Source organism: Thalassophryne amazonica, chromosome 17, assembly GCF_902500255.1.
Source record: "Thalassophryne amazonica chromosome 17, fThaAma1.1, whole genome shotgun sequence".
NCBI classification, from domain to species: Eukaryota; Metazoa; Chordata; class Actinopteri; order Batrachoidiformes; family Batrachoididae; genus Thalassophryne; species Thalassophryne amazonica.
Window position 1 is genome coordinate 62,007,197 of NC_047119.1, and position 14,303 is coordinate 62,021,499.

At 39.1% G+C, this 14,303-nt stretch overlaps 1 protein-coding gene across 2 annotated transcripts in view; it reads left to right on the plus strand.

Annotated features, from left to right (window-relative positions):
• The window catches only part of mvb12ba (multivesicular body subunit 12Ba), a 50,907-nt gene that overhangs the window by 26,386 nt on the left and 10,218 nt on the right, over positions 1-14,303 (plus strand). For both annotated transcript variants that reach the window (XM_034192104.1, XM_034192103.1), the window contains exons 6-8: positions 1,957-2,100; positions 8,390-8,484; positions 10,930-10,985. In XM_034192104.1, the coding sequence (XP_034047995.1) occupies positions 1,957-2,100; positions 8,390-8,484; positions 10,930-10,985 (295 nt within the window). The remainder of the gene's footprint in view (positions 1-1,956; positions 2,101-8,389; positions 8,485-10,929; positions 10,986-14,303) is intronic.

Below are 14,303 nucleotides of genomic sequence, written 5' to 3' on the forward strand. Positions count from 1 at the left end.
TTTCACAGAAGCCCAGTATGGAACAGTTCCATGCGTAGCTTTCGGTTAAGCGTGTGTGCAGGTCGTCTGATTTATTATCCAGAGACTGAATGTTGGCAAACAATATGACCGGGAGCCTGCCTTTGCTAACCAGGTAGTGGAGCTTCTGGTCAGCTCCTCCTCTTCTACCGCGTCACCTCCTGTTGTCCTCAGCTGAGACCCTTGCTGTGGTTTGTCCTGGCATCGCAAGCAGTTCAGGGAAGGAGTCTAAGATCCTTGCATCATAAATAAGGTCCAACCACTCACTTCCAGTTGGAATAAAGTTGCTCAATCATATTTGATTGGTTATTCACATTGTGCTCTTAATTCTAAGCATGGAAATAATAAAGCTAAAGTCTCACACTGAGGATGTCACATGCTGAGGAGCGCAAAGTCAGGAAAAATCTTGGAAAATTGGACAAATCCCTCTCCGGCGTTTGCGACTATTGAAAAGCCCATTTAATGTATATTTTACATTATATCTTAATCAAACATGCCCCAATCACTTCTAATATTTGAAAGTGAGGTGCAGACTGACACTCACTATCACCTGACAAAGTTTGATCCAGTTCTGATCCAGATTGTGTATTTTTTTGGACATTTGAATTTAATATTGAAAAGCCCATTTGGTGTGCATTTCGCATTACATCTCAATTAAAAGTGCCTCACTCACTCTGCATGGGTTTGTATTGGTTACCTCCAGGTGCTCCGGCTTCCTCCCACATCCAAAAACATGCAGGTTAAGTGAAGTGGAAACTTTAAATTGCCCGTAGGTGTGCGTGCAGGTGCGAATGTGTGTGTTTATCTGTATGTGGCCCTGCGACAGACTGGTGTCCTGTCCAGGGTGTACCTCATGCCCTATAACTGCTGGGATAGGCTCCAGCACCCTGTGACCCTAAAATGGAGTAAGTGGTTGAAGGTGAGTGAGTGCGAGATTTACCTACACCACCAAAATTGAATGGAAGTTCCAATTTTATGCCAGTTTGTCTAGCTTCCAGTTATGAGTCAGAACCCAGGTGCCAAAAAGCCATAGCAAATTGTGCATAGAAAAGATAACCAGTGTTCTGTGAAAATTATCTGAAAAAGAATTCAGAAACCAAAAAAGTGGAGGAATTCAATTACATGAACTAAATACATACTCCTGACATTTGATCACATCTAATTTAGCTTTTGAAACGCCACTTCTAACAGGACTTTGACATTGAAAAATGTTTTCCAAGGTAAAATTTTGTGGAATTGGAAACTAGTGTTGGCGGAGGTTTGCGCTCTACGAGCACGATGCTCTAGTTTGTAATTTAATTATTTAAGTTACTTGAGTAAATGTTTCAGCCACAGTACTGTTACGACTTTAATGGTGCTTTTAGCAGTATTTAATTCTCTCTGCTGTTGTCGGTTTTATGCACGTGCAGGCATACAGCACAAACTGTCAGTTTTGCCAGCTTTATTTTATTTTTTATTTGAAAGGATAAAAAGAAAGCAAAAATGACCATTTTCTCTCTCACTCTCTCCACAAGTGCACAGTTGAACACACGTGTGTGTGTCTTTGCAGTGCATCCACTTAACTGACGGCCATATCTTTTGCGCTTATCCCCTGATTAGGGATAAACAATATCTGACCTGGAAATGTGTTACAGTGGCGTGATGGAGCTCTGTCTAGCTCCCAGAGTAGCTCTACTTTTTGTCGTCTGAATCCTTTTCGTGATCACTTAAATGGGTGTACCTAATGAAGTGGCTGAGTGTATATCAGCAGTTCTTTCAGTATACTCCAGTTTGATAAAAGCTTTCCAACCTGGTTTGCACTTAAGTAGCAGTGTTATTTTTTTCTTTGTTCCTTTAAGAAATCCAAAGCAGGAAAAAATATTACTGTCAAGATAATCTTAGGAGGACTTGTTCGCTAAACATGTGTGTTTATCTGCTTAATAATGACTTGTTTTACAGAGAACTCAACAACATGGGAATATGGTATCGCATGGGAAATGTACCAAGAACCCAGGACTCGACACACACACCAACCACAAACAATGTCCAGAGTGTTAATTCTACGACCGGTTCTGGACCAACCCCAGCAGCTCCTATGCTCAAGTATGTGTACTCAAATAATGTGATTCTACATGTTTGTGCTCCTTATAAAGCGGATAATACAGTGCTTGGTTTGATCAGTCAACACAGTCGCCAATGACCGCATGTTACATTTGAGGCATAGTGAGTTTACCTGTTTTATTCATTTATTTGTGAATTTAGCCCAGATTGCATTTATCCAAGTTGCAGTATGGCATCGGATCAGCACCAAAACCACACTCACATAAAAAAAAAAAAAAAATGCATTTGGGCATATTATATTATTTCACACTATACAGTTATAGACTTTTGATTTCGGTGTACCCGTGATTATGCGGATCTAATCACGGGTACACCGAAATCAAAAGTCTGTAACTGCTTTATTATATGGTAAACAAGAAAATTGGGAGTTTGTCAAACATACTAAAACTGAAAAATCAATCTCAATTTTCAACTCTTTATTATTACTGTCATACTGCACCAACCGACATCCCATCGATCGACTGGAGATGCCTGTTAAGTCCGTGATGAAGAGTCATCAGGCTTGTTTTCTTATAAAGTTCGCCATTCGCCTGTCTAGCTTCCGCGTAAAATCGACCAAGTACTCCGTTAAGCATCCGCCTGTCATAAGTTTCAAAGTTGGCCGTATGTCCCTTTTCAGCGACGTACTTGCAAAACAGGTTGGCTGCTGACTCTGTATTTCTGCAGGTGTTCTTCCCATCTTTTTCGTGTAAAATTTGTTTTAAGTCAGCGTCGCTAACAGACGCAAACCTGTCTTCTACCATCTTGTCAACAAACTGACAGCCAAAGTAGGCGTTGTATCGCGTTATCTGATTGGTCGTTATCGATAGAAGGTGTCACTCGATTAGCTAGCACTACGCTGTACACGTGGTGTACTCGTTTCGCACGTGTGGTCTACTCGGCTCCACCAGCGGTCAACTTGGCATGTGGTACAGCTCAGAAAGTGGCAAATGGGCCAATCAGAAGTTGGCAAAATCCTATACCATATAATAAATGTGGATATTAACTGCGCGCACACAAATGATCTCTGCGTGCGTGAGGAAACTGCTCCTCGAGCGAGGGAAAAGTTGACTTATGGCCGTATGGGGAGGGAACCAGGTCAGCAATGACTCTGCTGTGATTGGTCATCTCAGGAGAGCGAGGTTTGATTGACAGCCCTCCTCTGATGTAGACGTCAGTCGGAGACAATGGCGTTAAGCAATTATCGCCTTGTTTCTGCTTAAAACGTCAATCCAGTCATCATCTATCTCAGCGATAGCTCTTTGAAGCTTCTGTACAAAAATCATTTCCACATAAATTCAGCATTATTTAATAATAAATTACATAAAGTCCTAAAAATCACCTCCTGACACTGACGCTTCTGAGACTGACTCTGTACACCCAAACCGATTAAAGGGAATAATGTAATTATTAACCATCAGGTGGCAAAGTAAAACCTGTTAAATCACATGTAAACCGTTACGCCACCACCTCCCTGAAGTTGCATTGTACTGATTTGAAGTTGTACATTGTAGTATTTTTTTATTACAAAGACAAACAAAACAGGACTCCAACGGATAACCCAAAGGTAGGCCTGGGCGACTTGGCCTAAAAATAAAATCTCAGATTTTTTCAGAAAAAATTCGATTTTTGTTTTTTTTGTTTTTTTTTTTCCCCAAAGTACAGTATAACCCCTAATTGTCTTGTTTGTACAAGAGCTAAGCCTGGACTGATTTGATTGTCAAATCAGAATCAAATTTATTGCAAGTAATTTCTCACATACAAGTAATTTGATCTGGTGTCATTGGTGCATAAAAAACAATAATAAAAAGAAAATACTTCTGTAAGAAGTAAATTTGCTCTCATAAAGATGACATCCTGGATGAAAAAACTTTCTGAATCAGTTTTTCACACTTTACTGTTTCACTGAATTGTGTGGTGAAAATGATCATTGATTAAAATTGCTTTGCTGCTTTTTTTTTTTTTTTTTTTTAGTGTGGAGCGTCTGTTCACACTTTTTCCTCCTCTCTCTCTCTCTCTCTCGTTGTGAGGGAATGAGAGACTCTTCACTCTCACACTGTCTTTGCGGCTTATTTGAGCAAACTTTGGAAACATGAAAGCTTTCATCTGTAAAATAAAGCCTTAATAGCTACGCAGGTAGAAGGAGCTGTTTTTGTTGGAAGACTTCGATGGAGTTTTTGTTCTTTTACTCTGAGCTGCAGCGCTGTGACTCTGCTCGGCTGGCTGCCGACGAGCAGACAGCAGTCCGATCAGCACAAACAGACTGGCTGGATTAAACAAAAATACAACGGCACTACGCCGTTGCTCCATTGTTTGGGGAGAACCGTGGCTTTAGACAAACTTTGCAGCGTCCAGTCACTTGTTCCACGTCTGTCACAGCAATCTCAAACCACTGACGAAACTCGCTCTCCATTAGTGGTTATCCATGTTTGTTATTGTGTGAAGGAAACGGGACGGGGAGGGGGGAGCTACGGAACGTCCTGGGGGCAAAAAGGTGCGCCGCTGCAAGAGAAAAAAAAAAAACTCAAATTTTTTATTTTGGAAATCTTCCACAACAAATAATTCGAATTAATCAATATTATCGATATATTGCCCAGGCCTACCCAAAGGATATTTCATTTCACCTGGCTTGTGTGGGTGGTGGAGCTACCTGAGCCTGTGCCGTGGTGAAACTCTGATGAAGAGCATAGATGAGCAGACAGCAGTGTGATGCAAAATACGTTTCAGCGTAACTTTTTTCTTTCTGTTCACTCATCTCTTGTAGAGCAGGTCCCTGAAGTGGAATAATGAGCTGGACAACTAATATGCAGAGCTCTGTTCTAGTCACAGCTGCATTCTCCTTCTTGTAAACTGCCATGTTTGGTGGACTAACCTACATTGGAATGGCATCCATGCTGCAGAATGGGGATAAACATGGGCACCAATGGGCTTCATACATTAAAACTTGCTTCTTCAGCTTTGACGCTGCGCCCACGTGTCATAATGGCAGTGAAGACCTCACTGTTTATTCTGATATCATGCAAGGAAAATGTTGGTGACATCTTTATGTAAATGCACATTATACAACAATGGGGCAGTATAAAGCTCACTAAAAATGATCAGTGTCATATCATACAATAAGTTGACATAACTGTCATGATGGGTGCAAGTAGTAGGTTTCCCGAAGTGGTAGTAGGCAGGTCTCAGTGGGTGGATGCACCTGCCTTTGGCCTGATCATTGGAAGGGCTGGTCTGAGGAAGGAATGACAGTTGCTGTGGTGAACTGGCTTCTGCTGATGGTGTGGTATATCCCTGCTGTTAAGAAGGTTGTTTTAGGAATTCTGTGTGTTTTGTCTGTTGTCTCAGTCTATGATTTGACTGTGGTGAGTGACGTCTCAGTGTGAGAGAGATTTTATTGAAGTTTTACTCTGTGATGCACAGCTGTCCCAGGAGTGGAACTCTTGTGGTCACGGGTGATTTGTTTTTATTTATTTATTGTTTATTTAATTTCATTAATTTATTTATTTTTATCCCCCGACATCCATGTGCGTTTCTAGCTAAGTCAATATCTCAGTATTTGTCTGACACTTGACTGGATTAAATCATCAAACCTGCAGTTGAGTGAGACTGTGCACAGGGTGAATCCAGTGCTTATCCATTTCTAATGATGCAGTGACTCAGAGGAGAACTGGGTCCACACGTAGAGAGTAAACATCAACAGATCCAAGTCTGCTGGAATTCACGCTGATGAACATCTGGATTCACTCAGATGGACTGGAGTTTGTTGTAATGAGATTGTACTGGTTTAAGGAGAGTGTTGAGTGAATCATTATTGATTTAATTTTTATATGTTACCTGTTAGTAGCAGGTGTAGGACCAAAGGGATCCGGGTTAATGGAGGCCATAGACCTATGACTCATAGGTTAGTGATGGAATCTGTGTGAATCAGGACTCACCCAAATCTAGCCGAGACTTGTTTTACTGTTATTTCTTGTTGTGCTGCTCGTCTTGTCTCGTCTGTGTCTGCGTTGGACCGCAGGTGGGACTCCTGCAGCTTTGCTGCCTGGGACTAATACAAGGGTTCTCTCTTTCGTGTGCAGTTTTCTTCTTCTTTGGTTTCCTTTTATGTTTTTCTGACAGTGCTTGAGTCTCCTTTTATTGTTTTAGATGTGCGGTTTTATTTATTGTGAATATTTCAGTATTTTTCCACATTCTAGTATCTGAATATTCTTGAATTAATAAGGGACTTTCACACTGAGCGCGTAAATGCGGCTGCGTCACTCTAAAACCCATTATTTTCAATGAGAAGCTTTGCACAAATGCCGCATCGCAGCTCATCGCACAAAAACCGAGCTTGCACAATGTTCCACTATGAGCGTGCACCTCTGCTTAACATCAAACTCACCATGGTCAAAGTTCACTTCAATCCGGCTTTCACCGCCGCGCGCTGACGTATCTTCACATGTCCAGTAAAAACAAGGCATCTAGGCCAAAACATGGAAGACGACAGAGTGCAGAAATTTGGCCTAGGAGCATTAGAACTGTTAATTTATGCACAGCGGTTTTCTAAAGAAAATCCTTAGAAATGTTTTTTAACCTCAAGATTCATTTCTGATTGCTGTATATTTTGAAGTTAAAAGATGTTTCTTAAATTAAAAAACTTGTACTTAATATATTTTGATGTAAGAAAAGATTATTTAGAAATCTTTGTTGATCTATAAATTAAAAACATAACTTGTCTGTTGTTGTTTCAGATGAGATGATTTCTTGACTAACATGATTATGTACCTTGGACATTTATTTGTAGACAAAATAGCATGAAAAGTAATGTGTACATTTTAAGTCTGGTAGATTCCTTCCTTCATATCTGCATTTCAGCCAGGAAAAAATGACAGAAAATAACTATGAATAATTATTATAAACACAAACGGGAGATGATGTAACAATGACTGCAGTTTGTCTGTTTTCTACAGTCACATTTCATTTAATGTTGATGGTTATTTGTTTTTTTTTTTCACTGGTAAAGTTTCTGACTGGCTTTTGTAAAGCACGGGTTTGAATCCAGTGGGTGACTTTTTTTCTTTTTTTTTTTTTTCTTCACGGCAGCAGCACATCGCGCTGCTGCCTGCACTCTGCTCCCACGTACACGAAACCGTTGCAGCATGTATTTTATTAATTTATTTTTTCTTCACAGCAGCTGCATGATGTGCTGGCACTGGGCTCCCGCGTGCATGAACCGTCGCACCGTTCAGCATCATGCACACCTGCCCGTCGGTGCAATGTTTCGTGGTGCGCTCATATGAGCTCTACCTCCATCAGTCGCTGAGTTGTCCATTTTCGCACTGTGTGTGAAGGGGCCCTAAAATATGAATTTGATTATTGTAGAGATTGTGAATATTTGAAATTATGCATAATATGGGTGGGTCATCTTCTACCTGTGCAAGTTGAACTTTGACTTCATGTACATGTTTAATGATTCATTCATTTAATGTTAAAGTATAAAAGCAAATAGCTTTTTCAAATATTAAAATAGTTGCTGTTTAAAGAGCCTTTGATTTATTTAGAAGCGTAGGAGCAGGTCTGTGTTTTCAGAGATGACATGAGCTGGACCCTAAAGTACATTTAACCAGGTGAAGGTCTCCTCTGCAGCTTCAACCTCTTGGTGAAGTTTTTGGAGACACTTTCTTCACATATTGAAGACCAGAGATGTTCTCTTCTTCCATCTGGATTTCAGGTTTTGGTGTTCAGCTTCATCACTGGAAGTTTTTGAAGGGCATCTGTATTTACAAGGTTCTCTGCACAGCAAATGTTGAAATGTTCCTCATGTGGGACAAGTGAAGAAATATATTTCTTAAAATATAAAGAAACACTAAACTGTGCCGTGCTATTTTATTTAAGGTCTGATTACTAGATAGGTGAAAAAAATAATTAATGTCAAAATATGTCATTTCAAGTTGAGACTGTTCTTGTAGTCAGAACAATAACCATAGCTTTATTTGTTAAAAATAAAAATTGATAGAACAATTTAAAAATATAAAGTGTTTAGTCAGTTCGACTGAGTGATTAATTCGGCATACTGCATACAGTTGCTAAAAATAATTTTAAGAGTGAGCCAATTTTCACAGAAGTTGGAGCTGTGTCATCTAATTTGGAAATCGACTCAGTAAATTGGTAGGGCCGTGCAGTATGAAGACCTTTTTCTTTATTTCTTTTTCTATAGGATGCAGATTGTTTGATCCTCTTTAATAGTTGGTACACTGCTGTTGAACTGTATTTTACTAACAATGTTCCTGATCTTTGTTTTTTTCCTAAGGCATATTTCCATGACCCTTCCTGCCAGTTTCAGAGGCAAGAACACTACCAGACCGGACTGCGAACACCAGAACTCCAGCCTGTATGCTATCTCAGGTTAGCAACTGCTAACAATGTATTTTTTTTTTTAAGTAATGTCACTTTTTTTTCCTTTTTTACTTGTTTTGCTGGTTCTGTGACTTATATTACAAAGTGATTTAAATGTGGAAAAAAATACTGACTGCATCATCATCTGTGGCCACAAGATGGCATTGTCTAGTCAGGTGACAAGATGGTCCTGTATACTGATCTGAAAGAAGGACTGTGATTTGCAGTCTGGAGCGTAAGGTGGCAATACTGCACCATCAGCCAGCATGTGAGAATTGCGCATTTTTGCATATTTACGCATTTTTAAATTTGTCAGTGTTTTGCGTGAGGTATAAACCTGTCTGTTTTGAAGACGCACAGTAGATGTCATAAACAACATTAGAATAAGGGCTCTGTTTTGTTTTTGTTTTGTTTACTTGTTTTTGTTTTTTTCCTGGCAGCAAGTCTCTGTCCTCTCTGCACTCTGCAGGAGTGGGGAGGTGACTGTGTGTCTGAGTGTCTCAGCACGGTGACAACACAGCAAACAGAGTGCAGAGTTTTACAAACTTATTTTTAAACATTTCTTTTGTTTAAAAGATATAAGGGTGATTCTTAGACTACGGGCACTTATGTCCTTTGATCATATTGTATGAAAAACAGAAAAAAGTGGAAATTTCATACTTTTATAGTTATCTTTACAATGAAAGTGTGTTAAGAAATTTGTTCTAGTAGTCTATGATGACTTTTTCACCTTTTTTCAGCATCATTATATGCAAATATTGCTGTTTTGTGCTTGTCCCACACCCAGACTTTTGATCTTCAATGATAAAAATGAATGGTAAAGAAATGTTTTTTTCTAATGTTTTAAAATATCTCTGAATAAAATATCAGTAAAATAATCAAAACATAATTGGGGTATTCAATGCCATACAACTGTTGTGATTTTCTTTAAACAAAATGTAGTTGTCCCACACTGTTGCCGTAATTTCCACCACAACACTGTAATGCCCCTTTAAACAGTTTGTATGAAAGATTGTTTGGGTAGTTTCTATGGAGATAAACAGTGACATCAGAGCACATGTATATAGCGCCAAATCACAACAAACAGTTGCCCCAACGCGCTTTATATTGTAAGGCAATGGTGTGGTGGAAATTACATTTACAAGGCCAATAGTGCCCGTAGTTAAAGAATCATCCATAATTGTCCTTATAAATCCTTCTTACCTCTCAATCTGGTCACGCTTTCCACATAAAATCACAAAGTCTTGATTGTTCCTCCTCGGAGACTGCAAACCAGGGCTGAATCCAGATGGAAAGAGGGTGTTGTGGGTGGACGTGCCCTCCACAGTGCCCCTTTTGAAGACATTTTCATACTACTACTACTACTACTAATGATGATAATAATAATGGTAATTAATTTTAAAGACTATAATGTTTAAGTCAGTATTACCCTGGGTCTGAGTTTTACTATAGTTCTGGACTAAGTTTAATTGATGAGCCATATAAAAATAGGTTTGCTTAATTTAACTTTTCAGCATAACTAAAGTGGAATGTGAAGCAATATCTTTTTTTAATGTCATGTCTAAACTCGGGTGTTAGTGGGTCTGTTTTGGGGTTCTAGCTTTAAAATCAGGTCACTTAGGATGAAGGAAGCCAAAAATATGAAAATGATTGTGGCTCTTGTGTTTAGTAATCTTATCAAAAAAAAACATGTAGGTTGTCATATCAATTTTGGTTAAAGGTAAAGAAAAGATGAAAATGTGCAAAAGACAATACAAAATACAACACACATGAAGCAGTTCAACTAAATTTGGGGAACTAGGTGAGGAAAATAGTAATAAAAAACCCTCCAGAATGCATCCCTGGATATCAAAACCCAAAGGTTTTCTATCAAAAAGGGTCCACTTTCACTAAAAAAAAGGATTTCTAGATCGTACACTCGAAGACTTTGCTCGGCCCATGACTTTGACGTTCATGCCATCTCATGTAAAGGATGTTTTGAAGGTCGCGCGTATGACATTTCTCCAACTGTCTGATGTGACCCTGATAGACAGCCCAGGACTCACATCCATACAGGAGTGATGTGAAGCATTTTCACTTGCTGCGCTCCTCAGCATTGAGGCATCTGTGTGCTGGCTCATGTTCAGAGAAACATCTGTATCTCAAGATGAAAGTTCTAGGAGAACAGTTCCAGTATTAAGACCTGCACCTGTTAAATATGCAGTGAATCTGGTCTGTGATGAGAAGAGTTGTATGTTTACTGGGTTTTCAGATGTCCATGTTGTCTTTTCCATATTAATCTTTTGCTGGTTCTGTTTCTTTGTTTGTAAAATGTCAAGCTCTGCACAGTAAATTTTACAGTGTTTTAACTTCATTTCATTTGTTGTGTGTATATTTGCTCATATTTAGTTATTTATTGTCTTTCCTGTAAAGTCCAACTGTAGTTGACACAAATGCCTTCTGTTGTGTTTCTAGCCATGGACGGTGTGCCTTTCATGATCTCTGAGAAGTTTGCCTGTGCCGCATCAGATGTAAGTTTCCTGACTTGTTGACTTCCTGGACAACAGCTGTTGTGTTCCTGTTGTCTGATTTTTGTGCGTTTCATATGACAAGTATTAAAATGTCTTGTCTTGCGGAGCAGTTTTGCATTGAGAAGCTTCTTTGTTAGCATGGGGGGGGGGGGGGGTTGTTTTTATGATCAAAAGAAACTTGTACATCATCATTCTATATTTGGAATGCACACAACAACTGCAACAACCAACTGGATTAGTCGGCCTCCACCAATCACCAGAGGGGCTCAGTCAAATTTTACATCACATCTCGTCCTTACGAACCTGAATGCAGATTTCAGATGCACAACATGCTGGGAACACTTTGGATTCTGTCAGTACGGACCTCTGCTGATGCACGTGAGCACTGAGAGCACCAACCGAAATGTTTGTCAGATTGAGAAGTTTGTGACGATTTTTCACACCTATGTTAAACTAAGAGGGGAAAAAAGTGAATTACTCCTCCCTCTAAACTAAAAACGGCACTAAAATTAACGAAGCAAAGTGACAATAATACAGAGAAACCCACACAAAAGTCAACAAGTGCACATGATTTGAAAGTGAATCAGGCAAGACCTTGATAGTGACTCTGTGCGTCGGTAAACAGAAGAGACACCGTTATGCTGTTGGTGATGCCCATAACTGTAGACGGCAAATGGATAAAATTAACTTGTGGGCCCTAAACCCCGGCTGCGCCCCCCAGACTCCCTGCAAATTTTCCTCCCAATTTCACAATTTTCATTTCACAGCCCTACTTATTCCAAAATGGATGAAATACATTTTTTTCCTCAAAATTCTACACACAATACCCCGTAATGACAATATGAAAAAAATATGAATGCAGTCCATTTACCATTGGTATTCACAATGCCATGAACACTGCCATCTACTGGATGGGAGTGTGAATACCAATTGCCATGTGTTTACTGTAAGTGCTGAATCACTTAAGAAACACAATTTTTAATTTTTTTTTTTTTTTACAAATGAAAAAAATGACATATTTACAAATAGATTTATTTGTAAAACCATACACACACCTTTCAGTAACTTGTGTGTTGGTTTTTACATGTATATAAACCGACCAAGCACTGATGACAGGAAGCTCATTTTCCCTTAATGCCTTTTGGCATGTGTGTCTGTAAATGCTCAAACCTTCAACATTAGTGCATTACTTTAAAACTAAAACATATAGGTGATATTTTCACTTTGGAAAAAACGACAGCAGTGACGTTAATTTTAATAACTTGTCCGGAATTAGTTTGTTTAAAAATTTAACCATAAGTCAAAACTGCCTTGCTGTGCATGTCTCGTGACACGTCTGCAAGACTATATGGCTGTGAAAAGAAATGAACCTTTTTTTTTTTTGTCTCCCCTTTTTTCCTGTCTGGTCATTAGGTCTCTCTTGCTGAGAGAAGGCTGATCTTAGACAGAAGTGCTGGCTCGTTGTTGTTTGTGATTGCCTTTGAATTTACTCAGAAGTATCAGTAGCTGCCAGTGTACTGGAGTCAATACTAGAAGTTATCGGTTTAGCTTTTAGCTGTAACTTCCGTGAAAGTTTTTTAGGGGTCTATCGGTTTAGCATTATAAAAGCTAACTGTTCAGTTAGCGGATTAACGGTTATCGAAGCTAACTTTTTGGTTAGCTGTGCCCACCACTGGAGATAGTTCAAAACAAGTTTTGCTTTTAATTTATCAAAAACGTAACAAAAGTAACCCCTACTTACCTCCTGGAGTTGAAGTGCCAGCTGTTTTTTGTTTTAACAAATACACTTGGATAAATGATTCCACTAGAGTAAGATGTTTTTTAGCAGGAGCTTGTTTTTTGTAGCAGTCTTGTTCCCCTCGTAAAGAGTGGCATTTCACTCACTAAGATGGATGCCTGTTTTACATGCTGGAATAAGTTTGTTGTGCTGCTGCCTTTTGTTACAATGGGCTTTAGACAAACTTTACAATATGCAGTCACTTCTTCCACGCCTATCACCGCAAACCCAAACCAGTTCCAAATCACTGATGATACTATTCCTTTTTTGGGAACAAACTTCTCGCTCTCGTTAGCAGTAGCCATGTTTTTTTTGTGTGAAGGAAAGGCGGGGGGGCAGGGTAAGCTGGGGAAGCTCCTGGGGACAGGACGTGTGCCATAGCAAGAGGAGAAAAAAACTGAAAACAATTTAAATCGTCTGCAACAAAAAAATAGAATTAATCAGTAAAATCGATATATTGCTCAGGCATACAGTAATCCACAGCCTTTGCCATGAGGCTCCAAATTGAGCTCAAGTGCCTCCTGTTATCACTGATCTTTAGGGCTGCAACAAACGATTATTTGGATCATCGATGAATCTGATGGGGTTTTGACACGATTAATCGATTAGTCGGATTAGCTGGGAATTTTTAAAAAATGTGCCAGGGAAACAAGTTTTCTCTCCTTCCGTCACTTTATTTAACAACAGAACATTATTTGAAAATTTAAAATACTTGAAAATCAACAAATCGTCAAATGTCCCTTGGCTGTTGAAATATAAAATAATAAAGATAAAACAGTTTATAATAAAGAACAAAAATAATTATTTCAAATGGCATTGCTTTATCAAAGTGCTGAGTTGCCATAAAACAACATTGAAACATATAAATGTTATATGGTGAAAAAAGAGGTACAGTGGTCCCTCGTTTATCGCGGGTGTTACGTTCTAAAAATAACCCGCGATAAGCAAAATCTGCACAGTAGTCAGTGTTATTTTTTTTACAATTATTATAGACGTTTTAAGGCTGTAAAGCCCCTCACTACACACTTTATACACTTTTCTCACACAGGCATTAACATTTTCTCACTTTTCTCTCCTGTGTAAACACTCTCAAAGTTCAAACCTTAGTAGAAAACTAAGTCCAGTATTACAGAATGAAACCAAAGATCAAAACCTGTTTTCAGGCCCAAACATTTGTTTGAGAAATAAAAATAGAATGTTTTCCTATAAATAATTATGATGGATTTTAGAACTAACGAATTTAATTTTAATGATCAACCTACGAGGTTGGACACATAAGAAATTATTAATAGTGACTGACCAGTATTTCACAGTTCCTATGACCGCGCGTCTGCGTCCTGGCGCCGCTCCGCAGCGTGTTTTTCCACTGAGTCACACCTTGGTGCAGGTGTCTTTTTCTGAGTGAAGAACACAGTTATGGGTAGTTGTTGGTGCGCTTTTTTTCTTCTGGGCGAGAAGATTCTTATAAAAAGACACACACAGAACACAATGCGTGTGCTCTTTCTTTGCTCACTGCCTCCGGTGTTACCGTTGCGGGATGG